The 16,279-nt window shown below is 32.8% G+C and overlaps 1 protein-coding gene and 1 long non-coding RNA gene across 9 annotated transcripts in view; one reads left to right on the top strand and one right to left on the bottom strand.

Annotated features, from left to right (window-relative positions):
- Window positions 1–16,279, top strand: part of ATOSA (atos homolog A) — an 85,451-nt gene that overhangs the window by 66,693 nt on the left and 2,479 nt on the right. For 7 of the 8 annotated variants that reach the window (XM_079129913.1, XM_079129912.1, XM_079129910.1 and 4 more), the window contains 5 exons: window positions 1,602–1,681; window positions 2,428–2,536; window positions 6,482–6,640; window positions 12,246–12,314; window positions 14,669–14,868. In XM_079129913.1, coding sequence (XP_078986039.1) covers window positions 1,602–1,681; window positions 2,428–2,536; window positions 6,482–6,640; window positions 12,246–12,314; window positions 14,669–14,868 — 617 coding nt within the window. Of the gene's footprint in view, window positions 1–1,601; window positions 1,682–2,427; window positions 2,537–6,481; window positions 6,641–12,245; window positions 12,410–14,668; window positions 14,869–16,279 lie in introns of those variants that run through there. The other variant, XR_013762261.1, reaches the window with a different exon arrangement.
- On the bottom strand, window positions 8,902–10,415 carry LOC306655505. Its single transcript, XR_013762269.1, has 2 exons — window positions 9,911–10,415; window positions 8,902–9,880 (listed from the first exon to the last, which is right to left on the bottom strand). It is a non-coding gene; the product is annotated as an uncharacterized lncRNA (long non-coding RNA).

Below are 16,279 nucleotides of genomic sequence, written 5' to 3'. Positions count from 1 at the left end.
CTCTGGGAAATCTGAATCTAATGCAGAGTGAGGGATAATGCTCCTACTAGGCCAGGAGTCAAGACTGCAAGTTTGCCTGAGTCATAACGAAAAACTAAACTCTTCATTAAAGCCAGGAAAGGCCTGGCTTTCTATCAAATGAGACAAAAAAAATTTTAATTCACCTAGTTACTGAAATATGTATCAAGGAGATATGGAATGGTTGAGGAAAAGTAACCCCCAAAAGAAATTGGACTTAAACGGAAGGCAATTATAGGCAACATAAATTCAGAAACCCTACAATGAGATTCAGAAATGAAATAGCCATGAAAACTAAATTTGAACCCAAGAAATCCATTGTGTACCAGTGGAGGAAGCAAACTGTCTCACATCTATAACTCAGGGCACCAAGGATTGATTTTCTTAAAAATTACGTCTTCTTGAAGATGATCTCAGAGGGAAAAAATTACAAAGCACCTTTAAAGAATCATTAGTAGAAACAAGAAATTCAAGAATTCACATATAGGAACCTGTCATCAGAGTAGCCTGAAAGGGAGTTAAAAATAATTGTTTAAATGCTCTAAGTGCTAAATGAAGGCAAAGATAGGGAATTAAGATGAAAGAACACATGCCTTTGAAAAATAACTAAATAGAAATTATATATATGAAAAATATATTTGAATTATGCATAAAGATGGATAAAATAGTAGGTTAATGGAAGAGAAATTTAGCAACTGAGTATGTGCATACCTAGCACCTAGAAGAAAGTACAAAAAGGGAAAAAATGGTAAAATCTGAAAGAGGCACAGAAAATAGACTGATGTGTTCAGTGTAAGTCCAGCAGATGTTCTGAAAGAACTAGATAAAATAAGGAAAATGTAATTTTAGAATAAATGAAGGTAGAGAACTTTCCAGAAATCATGAGTTTAGACTGAAAATTTTACAAGTAAGTTCTGACTAAATTAAATAGCATGGCGCCCTTGTGGAACTCTCAAAAATGTTAATGTGTAGATATTTCAATGTCAATTGGACCAATGAATCAGATATTTTACATGTTTAATATTCTAGACTCCAGCCTAACTTTCATATTGTATATTTTATCTTTAATTTTTCTCTGGGTATTTTTTTTAGGATATTTTGAGTAAGTGGTGGTTTGTCTTAAACATAATCTGGTATACAAAGTGTTTGGAAATCCAAAGTATTATTTTTCAAACCTATTTTCTGTAAAGCCTTAGACTTCTTAGGAATGTTGCAGTGATTGGGATGAGCAAAGGAGTGTCGAAGCTAGCAATTCCAATACAGAAGTATATAAATTTTAAAAATTAAAAGTCGTGTGTGTGTGTGTGTGTGTGTGTGTATTCCATGTAAGATTTGATTTTGGAAAAAGCTGGTTCTATTTCTCAAAACCTAGTAAAATGTTATAATTATAAGTTTTTTCCATACTGTTAATTAGATGAGAACATAAGAAAGAATATGTAATAAACAGTATTATTTGAAGTAAACAGTTATGAGAGAAGTTTTATTATTTTAAAGATAGGTGTAGCTTTCATTTGAAAAGCATTTTCTCAATTCAAGAAAAAAAATGAGTCTTTTGATATTACAAATGATTATTTTGACCTTAGGTTCCTCAAAGAAAGACACAATCAGGTTGCTTTGATCTGGATTCTTCATTATTGCATCTGAAAAACTTATCATCTAGAAGGTATTTATTTTAAAATTCCTTTGTGTACATGAAACAATTTCACACAATTCTGGTCTTTCACAACAAATAACATTGACTGTAAAAGTCAAAATTGTAACAAATCTTATTTTCAGTATAATACTATGTACACACAGTTATTAAGGATAAATGAGAAAGAAATTAAGACAAATGAGTAGCAATAATATTTCTGATCATTAAACTCTACTTTTTATTCCTTTGCAAAAAATAAAGCCTTAGCCATTTTTTCCATGTTGGCAAGTAATACTCAGATTCTATTCGTTCTTTCTTTCTCTCACATATGCTCAGCAAATGCTCTACCATTGGCCTGCATCCACAGCCTGCTGATTATATTCTTTAGTCACATAATTTTGCCTTTGTACTTTTATTTTCAGCTAAAAATGAAGATTGATATAGAAACCTGAATTCTTAAATATTTCCAGTAGTTGCCACTATATGATATGTCATATGATTTTCACCTGGAAACCCTCTGGTATGATTAAGATACACATACATACATATATCCATCCTTTATCAAATATATGGATATCCTCCATAATATTGAATAACAAATATAAATCTAATCTGAAATTTTAAACCAGAAATTTTATGTTTTAAAATGCTATAATATTAATTTTATTATGATGGTTTCAGTAAAATTGTTCAAATTTCCTAATTTAATTTTGTACAAAAGTAAATAGAAAATATTGTTGTTAATGTATTCTTTTTCTGATTTGTTTTTTGTTTAGTACTCGGCCATGTTTAAACATTGAAGATGATCCAGATATTCATGAAAAACCTTTTTTGAGTTCTAGTGCTCCACCTATAACAAGTCTTAGTCTTCTAGGAAATTTTGAGGTAATGTATTTTGAAACTATTTTAAGAGCTGAAGTTTCTTAAACTTGGTCCAGGATATCACTTATGTTTTTAATTTTCTTTACAAAAAGGAAAAAAATAAATCAGCTGCATTTTTCCAAAAGTCTTGAAAACAACTTTTTAATTTTTTTTTGTTTTGTTTCACGAGAAGTTGAAAGAATTGTTAGCAATGACATCTTAGAATTGGCTAACTGGTAGATGAGGTAAAGGACTTTGGTGAAATCAGGTTAGATAGAGGTGTTTGTTACTTTAACCAAGAGGAAAGACTTTACCATATCTCCTCTGACAAAATTGGCTCTGTTAGCCAGGCATGGTGGCGCTTGCCTAGAGACACAGCAGCCCAGGAACCTGAGGCAGGAGGATCATTTGACCAACCTGGGCAACATAGTGAGACCCTGTCCAAAAAAAAAAAAAAGACTCAGCTACCCAGGAAATGTGATGATGGGCTGATAACAGCCCCCATAGCCCCTTTATGATCAAGGAGATCGATTCACAAAATCAAATGGTTCTCTGTACTTTATTTGTAACTTCTCTGAAAATATAAATCTACTTTTTATTTTAAAATAGTAGAAGTTTTAAAAGATCAAATGACTAAAGATCTCTGATATATGTACTTCTTTATTTAATATGAATATTTCTACTTGGGAGCAAGCATATCATAATATCATGGTTTAGCTATTTATGGATTTTGTTTTATCAGTTTTGAGGATTGAACCCAAGACATGCTAGGCAACTACAGTGCCATTGAGCTACATCCGCCACCTTTCAATTTTTTTTTTTTTTTTGAGACAAAGTCTTGCTGAGTTGCCAAGAGTGGCCTCAAACTTGCAATCCTCCTGCCTTAGCCTCCCAAATAGCTAGATGTGCCACCAAACTTGGTTATCTCTCTCTAATTAGAAATCACCTAAACATTAAACATGTACTTGAAAATGCCATTTTAAAAGTGATTTTAATTGGTGAATTTTTTAGGGAAAAATAATTTAAATTTTATATTTTTAATTAAAATAAATAGCTTTACCAGAGTTGTGGCACATTATGTGACCATTGTGCTTTATAATTATTTTAATTTTGAGGCTATTTTTCAAAAGTTTTAGTAGAAAAAGAAAGGAAAGATAATTTGTGTTAACTCATCTCTTTTCCATGTCAGTTTTAAACTCTATTCCTCTTTGTTTTAGAGTTAAAATTGCATAGACCATAATCAGGTGCTCTTCAACCTTTATACTATAAAAATGTATAAAAGGTAGTAGAAAGCAGTCTGGTATATAAAAATCTTAGAAAAAGGAAGACCATTAAAAGATTGATACATTGTTGTTTTCAGAGGGTTCTATTGGTGCAAATATTCATACATTTCGTTTTGGGAAAACTTAAGGGAAAAATACAGGGAAGTTCTGAGACTGTCCAACCCATATTTGTTCTCTTTACAGTGAAATTGATATGTTCTTCAGTAAATTATAAAAGGTATTTACTTGATGAATTTGACATTCTGTGTCTACAAGAAAGGTGTATTGGGGAATAGTCTTGAATTCTTAACTTTCACATTGGTCGTCTTTTATGAAACAGGACAAAATCTAAATTCTTGTAATAATGTTCAGGGGAATTTGGGTGTTTTTACATTATTTATGAGACTTTAAATGGAGTCCTGTGAACATATTGACCCAGAATAACACTGGAATACAGGGGTATCCTTCATTTCTTTTTCTAATTAGTCACCTTTTCTTGCTACCATTAAGAGTTTTCTATTGCAAAACCTTATTATATCCATTCAACTCATCTGTCCTGTGATTATCTTATTCCATCAGTTCAGTCCAACATAATACCAACAACCACTGAAAATGGATTATTTTTCCCATACAAGAACCATTTAACCTAAAAAATTATTAGATATTAAAATCTGAACCATTTGATCTCAAAAATATATTATGTAAAATTTATTTACTAAATATTTTAATAACTTTTAAATGTCTTTATGGGGAAATCCTATTATTTAAAATTTATTTAAAATGATATAAAAATCCTATTTTAGAATAGAGAGTAAATTTAGATTTATAGAGACGTCGCACATAAAGTGCCCTCTGTCACAATAGAATAGCTTGTATTTTTCTAGAATTCTTTATCAATGGAGTCATACTATATTTGCTCTTGGCAATTGAGGCTTCTTTTACTCACCATTATTTTGAGGTTATCCATGTTGTCCTGTGTTTAAAAGAGTTCATTCCTTTGTATTGCCATTGTATGGATTACAGTTTATTAATTCATTTACCTAATTTTGGAAATTTGGATTGTCTTAGGTTTATGGGTATTACAAACAAAATTGTTATGAACATCTATGCATAAATTTTTTGTGAATATAAGGTTTCATTTCAGTTGGGCAGCTACCTGGAATTGGAACATCTGGGTAGTATTAAAGATACATGGTTAACTTTTTAAGAAACTGCCAAACTGTTTTCCAAAGTGACTATACTTTGGTTTGTCTTCCTTCCTTCCTTCCTTCCTTCCTTCTTTCCTTATTCCCTCCCTCTGTCCCTCCCTTTGTCTTTCTTTCTTTCTTGCCAAGTGTGCCCTGCTTGAGAAACAGTGCTCTAACCTATAATCACATAGATTTTCTTTTATATTTTCTTCCAGAATTAGTTAATTTTTATAAGTCATATGAATATGTGGTCAAGATTTATTTTTATGCATATGGATGTCAAATTTTCTAACCTTGAAATCATGTGTGAGTCCTAACTTTATTATTTTTTCCTCAAAATTTCTTTAACTGGTCTTTGATTTTTTTTAAAATCAGTGTTTATATTTTTCAGCCTACAGATTTTTGGACATATTTTTGTAGATGTATACTTAAGTGTATAATGTTTTCTGGAGATATTGTAAAGTATACTTAAAAATTAAGTTCAAATTGCTAATTACTAGTATATTGAAATGTAACTGTGTGTGTATCACTTATTTCCTTGCTCAACTCACCAATTTTAGTAGGTTTTTAAAAAAGATTCTTTAGGGTTTTCTGTACAGTCATGTGATCTAGAAGCGGGAACAGTTTTGTTAATTGTTAGTTTATTTCCTTTCATTGTCATATTGCAGGACCCAGCATGTACTGTAGGCTAGTATATTAGATTCACAAAATTTTGAATTATCCAAGAAAGTTAGCAACTAATATTTGTCATTTGTCTTATCCATATTCATTTTTATATTGCTCTTCCTATGAAAATTTTATTCATCTTTAGAATAGTTTTCTTTTTTTGGAGGGGCACTCGACCACTGAGCCACATCCCCAGCTCTATTTTGTATTTTATTTAGAGACGGGGTCTCACTGAGTCCTTATCTTTTGCTGAGACTGGCTTTGAACTTGGTGATCCTCCTGTCTCAGCCTCCAGAGCTGCTGAGATTATAGGCATGCACCACCGTGGCCTGGCTTAAGTATTTCTAAAGCACACTTACAGTTCTTTAAAGTAAAAGATAAGATACAAATAACATACAAAATCATTTTTAAAAGAAGCAGTATGTCTTAATTAAAATTCTAAGTGATTGGCTTCATCTTTTGACGGAACATGTCATGTTATCTGTTAAGTTTTCAAGCATTTCTATGCTTAGTACCATAAATAAACACTGTAATAGATAAATACCTTCTCCGATAGAGCACATTTTTTTACTTATAGATGTAAAACTAACATATTAGACATTTAGGTATAAGTGATAGTGAAGTTCAGGGAGTTCAGCATTGGTTGGAATAGTGAGAGAAGGACCAATTGTATAGGATGATAGAAGACTAATGGGAGATGACGTTCATTTCAAGCCAGATAAAGAACGTGGCATGGGTTAAAACCACTTTTATATGGCTAGAATGAATGGTAATGGTAATATATTTCTTTAAATAAAAATGAAATTAACATGTTAACCTTTCTAATTTTTTTACCAAATGATTTTATCTTCCAGGAATCTGTTTTGAACTATCGTTTAGATCCTCTTGGCATAGTTGATGGCTTTACTGCCGAGGTAGGGGCAAGTGGTATTTTTTGCCCCACACATTTGACTCTTCCAGTTGAAGTGTCATTCTACAGTGTTTCAGATGATAATGCTCCTTCTCCTTATATGGCAAGTATATTTTAAATTGTCTTTTTCTACCATAATCAACAAATTTAATAACATATGCCTTTAATTGTTTTGGTGCAGTGCTTTAAAGTGTTAAATATTTTCTAAGAAAAATTAGAGACTGAATACATACTAACTAGCTCAAAAAACCTCTTTTGCGTTTGCGTGGTGCTAAGCATTTATTTCTGTGTGATTTATTGATCAGTGACACTGCAATTTCATCTTGTTAAATCTACAAATTTTCAAGTGCTTACTGTATACCCTAGTTCCAAAAGTATTGTCTTCCGATGTGGTCTTTATCTTAGTAGAGTTTAGGTAAGGATCTGGTAACCTCCAGCCTCTGTGAGGCTCTTTCACTCACTCCCCTTTCTCCTGTTTGATTTGTCTTTGGTTATTCTTTTCTGATCCTAGGGTTCTGTGGAATACTAATTATTTCTGACTTATGCTAATGTCTTAGTAGAGAACATGAGTGCTAAGGGGAATTAGAGTACAGTCTTGAGCCTTCAATCTATGATTTTACTTTTCCTACTTTTTATTCTAGTGGGTTGTTGGTAAACTTCTACTTCAAAAATGATTCTAAATTCTAGAGTGTGTATGAGTCCTTTTTTTAAAATACAAAGAGGGAGAAGTGGCTAATGATGGAGATCTGTAAAAAAATTTACAAGAATGATGTAAAATATGGAGTCAAATATAGGGTTTTCATGTTAAATCTTACTTTGAGAAATGTAAATTACTATAGATGTGGAATTTTACATACCTGGTATTGCCATTTGAATTTCCTAACTTACCACTTGACCTGGTTGCTTCCTCTCTCCCACCTCTAAGGTTTTCAAGAACATTGGTAGTAATGTTTTTGTTATTAATGAAAGCTATGAAAAGGAATTTCTACATAATTGAGAAACCACAGAGAGGAAAGAAAATTATACTTTTTATATGGCTTATTATTGACACTGTTCAAGAAAAGTTGCTTAGATTTACTCCATTCTGAAGGTAGAATCTTTCAGTCAAGAATCTAATAAGTATTGCATATTTTAATAGAAAGCTCATAGTTCTGATTTCTTTTCTCAATAATATTTACTCTTAGAGGTATTAACTCATGAAAATTTTACATTAGTTGTTATCAAAGGCAGAGACACTGTCCTTTCGCCAACCCACCCAGTTATCACATGTATACCATCTATTATTCATTTACCATAGAAAGATGTACCCACTTTCCCATGATCATTCTGGGAAAATAACTTAATTTTGGACAGTAAATAAAATGGAAAGTATCACTGAGACAAGTTTTGCACCAAATCAATACTTCTCATACTAGAATGCTTACAATATAAAATTTAGCTCTAAAGATGTCCATTTTGCTTTACCAGGACATTATATCTCATAACTTTTATATATTGTTTGTACATAGTGACAGAACAGAAAGATAAGGTCATTAGTAAATTGAGTACCTGATGGCTATTAGGATGGCTTAGAAACAAGATAAAAGACTGAAGTGACTAAAAACCAGCTCAAATAAATATATTTAAGTAAAATTCATAAGCAAGAGATAATTTAAACTATGCTTCTAAAAAGCAAAATAGGGGACTGGGGATATAGCTCAGTTGGTAGAGTGCTCACCTCGCAAGCTAACGCCCTGGGTTCAATTCCCAGCACTGCAAAAAAAAAAGAAAGAAAAAAAAAAAAAAAAAAGAAACACTGAAAAGCAAAATAGCATTGCCAGGTGCTACCTGTAACCCCAGAGGCTCAGGAGGCTGAGGCAGGAAGATCACAAGTTCAAAGCCAACCTTAGTAACTTTGTGAGGCCCCCAAGCAACTTGGGAGACTCAGTCTCAAAGTAAAAAATACAGAGGGCTAGGGATATGGCTCAGTGGTTAAGCACCCCTGGATTCAATCCTTGGTACAAAAAAAAAAAAAATTGAGCAAAATAGCATTGATCCTTGATGTTATTGGATATATTAAAAATGAATGATCAGTAGATTAAAGATTTTTGTCACTGGGTCTCCATAAAGTACAGAAGTACATATAATTGCAGATTTTGAATAGATATTAGGAAGGGTATAAAGTAAGTTAGTGAGTTTTTATCCTTTTAAGAATCCCTGGGGCTGGGGAGATAGCTCAGTTGGTAGAGTGCTTGCCTTGTAAACATAAGGCCCTGGGTTCGATCCCCAGCACCCCCCCCCCCAAAAAAAAAAAAAGAATCCCTGATTCCTTCTCTCTGATAATAATCTTCAATCAATTATCCATTACATTTTTCCCTAGATAAATTTACTTGTTAGGAATGAGTCCCTTGCAAATCTTAGAACACAAAACTTTCTTACTGTAAATTAGTAAATTTAATTTTGTTATTCAGGGAATATTATTTATATTTTAGTAGTTCAGTCAGTTCAAAGGACTGCTTATGTCTTGTAATATCTATTAGCCTGGCATAGGTGGTACATGCCTGTAATTCCAGCTACTCAAGAGACTGAGGCAGGAGAATCACAATTTCAAGGCCAGCCTAGGCAACTTAGCAACTTTATTTTGTCTCAGAATGAAAGATAAAATGGTCTGTGGATGCGGCTCAATCGTAAAGTGCCCCTGGGGTCAATGCCTAGCACTGAAAAAAAAAAAAAAAAAAAAAAAATACATCCCACAGACCATCAGAACTGAGACACAATACTCACATTTATTATTCTAGTAACTTTGTGACCTCTTGTCATAAATTTTACAAATGGCTCATAAAGGTAGAATGTTAGCACAGAAAATTCTGTCTTTGTGATATAGAGGAGATATAGGGCTTTTCATTAAAGAATTCCTCAAAGATAACTCAGAGCCATATAATCTCTCTCTCTAATTGGGAGTCAATGGTAAAAATGTTCTCCAAGTGCTACTGAAAACACTGAGCTATTTAGAAACTGTTGTATGGTGAAACCAGGCAGAAATATCTAATGTAGGTGTGCCATTGGCAAATTTAGAATATAACTTGCATTATTATCATATTGACAGAGCCATGCATGATTTCCTTTCATTTGTAACTAACCAAATTGAAGTATACTTCCCTAAGTTTTGCACTTATCTTTGCATGGTCTATTCCACAATAATTTGAGAGTTTTGTATAAAATTTTGACTCAAATTTAGCTTATCTTTACTATTCCTTTTTTTTTTTTTTTTCCCTGTACTGGGGATTGAACCCATGGGCTCTTTACCACTGAGCTACAAAGGGTCACCCTGGCTGGGGCATGGTGGTGCATGCCTATAACCCAGCTACTCTGGAAGCTGAGGGAGGAGGATCACAAGCTCAAGGCCAGCCTCAGCAATTTAGCAAGACCCTGTCTCGAAATTAAAATTAAAGAAAAAGCAAAAGGCTTGGTGGCAAAATATCCCCAGTACTAAAAAATTAATGTTGCCCTAAACTTAAAAGTTTTTCAAAAATGTATAGTCTTTCTTTTAAAATTATTTACTACTATTATACTCTTAAAAACTATCAGAATTGTATATATTAAAAGAAATAAGCATAGGCATGTTAGTAGTTTGTGACTTACCTGTTTTCCTGTGTTTGGGGGGGGGGGACTAAAGTCTGATGAGGAAGAATAGTAAGGTATTACACATAGTAATGTGATATTAAAAGTAGCTATTATTTCAGGTGCACACATCTGTAGCCCAGCAACTCACAAGGATGAGGTAGGAAGATCACAAGTTCAAGAACAGCCTCAGCAATTTAGCAAGACCCTATCTAAAAATAAAAAATAAATAAAAAATCAGATCTGGGGATGTAGAAGTGCCCAAGGGTTGTTATAAGTACCAGGGGAAAGAAGAAAAAAAGGAATTGTTATTTGGGTATATTTTACTTTTTCTGTCTGGAACTAGAAAGGAGAGGGGTGTTATATGTCATACTATTTTTTATGAAAAGTAGAATGCATAGTATCTCACTAAACATGTAGAATATGTTATGAGTGAGAAATTGTTAATTGTTTTTGGTTAGTGATGCAGTTTGATGATACTGTTTTTGTACTTTAAATGACTGTGTGATAAATTGGATTTGTCAAGACTCAAGTATGTCTTTTCAGTGCCCATTTCCCAGTATTAATATGTTAATTTAATAGTATAATGTCAAGTGTTGTGTACTTGGGAGTTAAGGGATTTTTTTATGTCAGAGTCTGGTCCTCCCTTCTTTTTTCTACTTACTTTTACCTCCCCCAACCAGTCTAACTTCTGAACCCAAGAGTTGTCACCTAATGGGACAGTTCTGTTTTATGTTTATTTTTATATAGGGTTGGCATGTTTTGGCACATACAGTATATAACTATAGAACCACAAAATGTTGAGCATGTAATTCCACCTAACTACCTTAGCTACTCAAAAGTATTACTCAATTAAAATGAACAAATCAGCATTCATTACTCAAAGATAACTAAGAATTAATAATCACAGTATACCACCTGTAGTCCTTTGATTACTCTGGTTATTGAGAAGCTTTCACACATTCAATGAACTTATTTAAATTTTCACTTTTCCCCCACTGTTTGGACTTCTCAGAAAAACAACTCCGCATTCTAGAGCAGTGCTTCTCAAACTTGAATGTACATAAGGTATTATCTGGGGAATCTTGTTGAAATGCAGATTTGATTTGGCAGATCTGAGGAGAGGTCATTCTGCATTTCTAACAAGTTCACTAGTGGTCCTGATGCTGCTGCTCTGAGGACCATTCTTTGAGTACCAGACTAGAGGTCTCTTAATATCCTTGAAATGACTCCAGTTTAGCTTTATTTATCCTTGGCTCAAATCTTAGCTCTTAGGCCTTCTGGATCATTGTGTTTTAATTTATAATCAGTTTGAATTCTTAGATTACTTAATAAATAAATGATAAAATGCAATTCCTTAAGAAGATCAAATTAAGATACAGCATGATATATTTAATCCTTGGAAACAAGAAATATTTAATCCTTAAAAAATGGAATTTTATGTATATATAGAAGAAAAACAGTCTTGAAAGTTGATGATTATACCTTCATTTTCTACTTTTTGCCTTGAACATCTCTTCTATAGATTATCAATCAGGAACCACAGACTCCCAAACATGCTTAAGCTCTTTTTCTTCATCTTCCTTTTTATTAATTTTAATTTTTTTTACCTTGTCTGTAGTCAGAAATCCAGATATGTAACTTAATTCCCTGACTAAAGAATAATTACTTTATTTTTTGAGTCAAGGTTTAGACCCTTCCACATGCATTACTTTTTACATGCCCCAAAATCAATAAATTGTTTGCTTATTCATTACTCCTCTTCCCTACACATGGAAATAATCCTATAACCTTCCTTTATTTCCATTTTGGTTAGAAAACTTCTTAATCCTATATCTTATACCTCAGTGGAAATTTTCAGCACAATGGCCATTGACGCTATATATTATTTATTGCAACAGTCTCCGAAAGAACAGAAAATTGTTTAGGAGAGTGGAAACCTCATTGTTTCTTTACTCTTAGAATGTATCATTGCTAATTCAATTTGAGTATTTTTTCATAGAAATAGAATCCTGAAATTTAACAATTACATGATGTGTTATTCTTATTTTAGTCATTTATATACATATACATCAGTTTGTACTTAATTTGTCTTCTTTTATTTCAAGGGTGTGATTACTTTAGAGTCCCTTGGTAAAAGGGGTTATCGAGTACCTCCTTCAGGAACAATACAAGTGGTATGTGTTTTATAGTCTACAATTGCAATAATCATTCTCTCACATACATATAGAACTTAGCCCTTTCTCCTGCTACTGCTGCTGCAACAACTTTGGTAAGTAACAGTGGGGCTGCAGCTTTGTTTGGAGTTTCCATGCTCTGCCCCAGGAATGACCCATTTGGGGACCTCCCCAAAAGGAAAGCATTAATAAGCTATTCAAGGTGAATGCATAACTTAAATAGAGCTATTTTCAAATAATTAGAACCTAACATTACCTTTGCCTTCTATTCATTATAATAAGCCATATGGAGATTGATCTGTTTAAAAGGAGGCCCCAAATATTATATTGCTTTGACAGGAAAACTTGGGAAACAAAATTGTATTATCCCTACTATAATGACTTATAACATTGATCTAATAAAATGAATACTCCATGTAGAAATAAATGTTTAGTCTGCAGATGTCAGGGCAGAGAAAGCATCATTCCTTTAGTCTGGGTGTTGATCATATTTTGGCTCAGGAGAGACTGTCTAGCCCAGTAGAATTCTTTTATTCTCCCTGATCTAGGGTTCTCAGAAACATAATGTGATAGCAAGGCCAGTTTGCAATTGAGTTTATCTCCAAGCCTGATCCAGGATACTCCAAGCCCTCAAGTCTTTTATGGAGTTTACCGACTAAAATGTCTAACCAAGGCTGGTTCCTTGCACTCAAGATCTGGTCTAGACCAACAAGGCTTTTTATGACCTTTGGCCTCAATGTATTCAGTGTTCTGTCAAACTTATCACCAATGTTCCAATATTGCAAGGAGTCTATATGTTTGTTGATTTCATATCTCACAAGAATGAAACAGTACTATGCATTGTATGCGTTTACTAAGGAAGAATCACTGCATATTAAAGGATGATTTTTATATAAAATGAATTTCTTGAACTAAAGGAGTGTTAATCTTCTGTTCTTTTGCCCGTGAGAAAGTGTGGGTCACTGGAAAACTGTGAATAATTAACCCAGAGGCAGCATATTCACCTTTTGTTTTGGAGATAATCAATGTTAGTGGTTAATTTTAGAGATGAAATTTGGATATGTCTTTCATTCCTTACATGATTTAATAATGTATAATCATGGTTAAATTCCGGGCTTGGTAGATGTTATGGTTGTTAAATGTATTAGCCTTAATCTTAAGACTCACTAGATTGCAAAATTTGGATCATAATATTGATATATTTCTCATTTTGATTCAGTGAGTGATGTCCAGTGCCACGGATGAGCTTCTGAAAGCATGGGCACCAAGTTACCTATTGATGTGTTGGTAATTTGGTTAAAGTCAGATCAGCAGCTTGGGGTTTTGTTTAAAAACTAGTACTTTAAAAAATGACATTCTTTCAATTATTAATAGCCAAGTACCAATTGAATAATTTCAGTCTTCACAAAGGATACATATTATTTTCTATAATAATATTGATGATTTTAAAAAAAGAAGCCTAGCTGGGGGTGGTAGCTGGTACCTGTAATCACAGCAACTCAGGAGTCTGAGGCAGGAGGATTGCAAGTTTGAATCCAACTTGGGCAACTTAGTAAGATCCTGTCTCAAAATAAAATTTAAAATTTAAAGGGCTGGAGATATAGCTCAGAGGTAGAGCACCCCTGGGTTCAATGCCCAGTAAGGCAAAAAAAAAAAAAAAAAAAAAAAAAAAAATTGCCTAGTGTCACTGCAAATTTTGAAACAATTCCAAGTCTGAGAACATAAAGTATTATTTAGCCTGCTTCAGATCTCATAATAATGAGCTTTATTTTCTAAACTTGAAAAAAAATTTCACCTAGAAAAGTCTCCCCTTTGAGCATTTATTTTTAATTTTACAATAACTATAGATACCTAAGATATCAGAAATTCTGGTTTTACTGAACTAGTATTTTTTTTATTTTAAAAATTCAATTAACTCACCATTAAAATGTGAGAAAAATTCCATTTTGTGAATTTTGCAATTGATAGTCTCCAGAGAAGCTAATGTTTGAAATAATTGAAGTAGAATATTTTAACAGCCAGTAAGAGTATATTTTTCTTAAGCTAGTGGAACTATCTGAAAATATGAACAAGGATAAGTTATATATTGTTTATTACTAATATGAAATTTGTAACTAAGATTTTATTACAGGAATTTATATTATTGTGAAAAAAAATTAAATTGAACCTTTAAAAGAGCATTAAATATTATTTTGTAAACTTTCAAAATTTTATTACTTTTGTCCCTGAAACTGAATTATATACAGTGGGGATTAAATTATTATTAAAAAACCAGTTTAATTATTGGATAATAATTCTGAGTCACATCAACAAATCACTGTTTTTAAAGAATAATTTTTATATTGTTTCTTCAGACCTTATTTAATCCTAATAAGACTGTGGTGAAGATGTTTGTTGTGATATATGACTTGCGAGATATGCCAGCCAATCATCAGACATTCCTACGACAAAGAACTTTTTCTGTACCTGTTAAACAAGACATGAAGAAAAGTATTAATAAAGAGAACATCCGACAGACAGAAGAACGGTTATTACGCTACCTCATACATTTGAGGTAATGTTTCAAATTAATATATGTTACTTTAAGACAATTCTAAATTTTTTTTAGCTTTTTTTTTTTTTTTTTTATACTCCTTGGATTTCGCTTAGCATGGGAACTCTTGATGATTGCCAAGATATAGAAAGTACATGGTATACTGCCCTGCAGTCATTACTTATGGAATTTATAGCTGTTCAACATGAAATAGTTTGTTAAAACAATTCAAATATATCTGAGGCAGTGAAACACATTTTTTAAAACCAATTATGTTCTACAGAAATGTGATTTGAGTTATCTACATAGTTCTATATTTTTCAGTAGCCACATCAAAAAATAGTAATGAACAGGTAAAATTAATGTTTTTTTAGCCTATCATATCCAAATGTTATAATTTGAATATATAATTTATATAAAAACATATTTTACATTCCTGTGTTTTACTAAATCCTTAAAATCAAGGATATATTTTATCAAAGCACAACTCAGTTTGTGAATTAGCCACATTGCAAGTGCTCAATAGCAACATGTGGCTAGAAGCTACTGTATTGGACAGAGAAGTTCTTATACTACATTCACTTGTTCAAAATTATTTCTGTTCCAGGAATACTTCTAGACACTAGGGAAATAGAAGGAACAAAATCTTTGCAATCATAGAGTTTATATTCTAATGATTCCATCAGAAATATCTTTTCCTGGTGAGGCTCAACTCAGGAGAATCACAAGTTTGAGGCTAACCTGGGCAACTTAAGACTAACTTTGAGAAAAACGGCTGGGAGATCTGGATTCAACCCCAAATACAAGGAAGAAAGAAAGAAGAGAGAAAGAGAGGGAGGGAGGGAGGGAGGAAGAGAGAGAGGGGAAGAGAGAAAAAAAAAGAGGAAGGAAGAAAGGAAGGGAGGGAGGGAAGAAAGGAAAGGAAGGAAGGAGAAAGGAAGGAGAGAGAAAGGAAGAAGAAATTTCTTATAACTTTTACTGTCCAACTCATACTTCTAGGTTGTGAGAGGTCATTTTTTTACCCTTCTGTTTCAAGTTGCCATCATCCAGGGATAAGGTCTTTGTCCCTGAAATCCTAATGTAGTTCTCAGGACCATGAACAAATCAGTTGATTAAGAGAGGGCTCAATACCTTTTCCCCATAATTCTGTTTCTAGCAGTTTTCTGGTTCCTGAAAGTTTTCAGTCATGTTCATGACATTATTGTATACTTATTCCTTACTATAAGGAGCTTTATTCATCATGAGTCACCTTTATTCTAGGGTTCAAGCAGAGGGCTTTTTTATTCTGTAACTGGTGGTGAACACCAGCTTTCTTCAATGTATATATCAGCCTTGGATTGGTGACCTGGGGTGAATAAGGAGTGAGCTGTTCATGCAAGTCCCATACTTGGAAAAGTCTATTAATTGTTCCCCCTCAAAACACTGCTTATAA

Source organism: Sciurus vulgaris, assembly GCF_902686455.1.
Source record: "Sciurus vulgaris genome assembly, chromosome: 2".
Lineage (NCBI taxonomy): Eukaryota > Metazoa > Chordata > Mammalia > Rodentia > Sciuridae > Sciurus > Sciurus vulgaris.
This window is presented reverse-complemented; position numbering and strand designations above follow the sequence as displayed.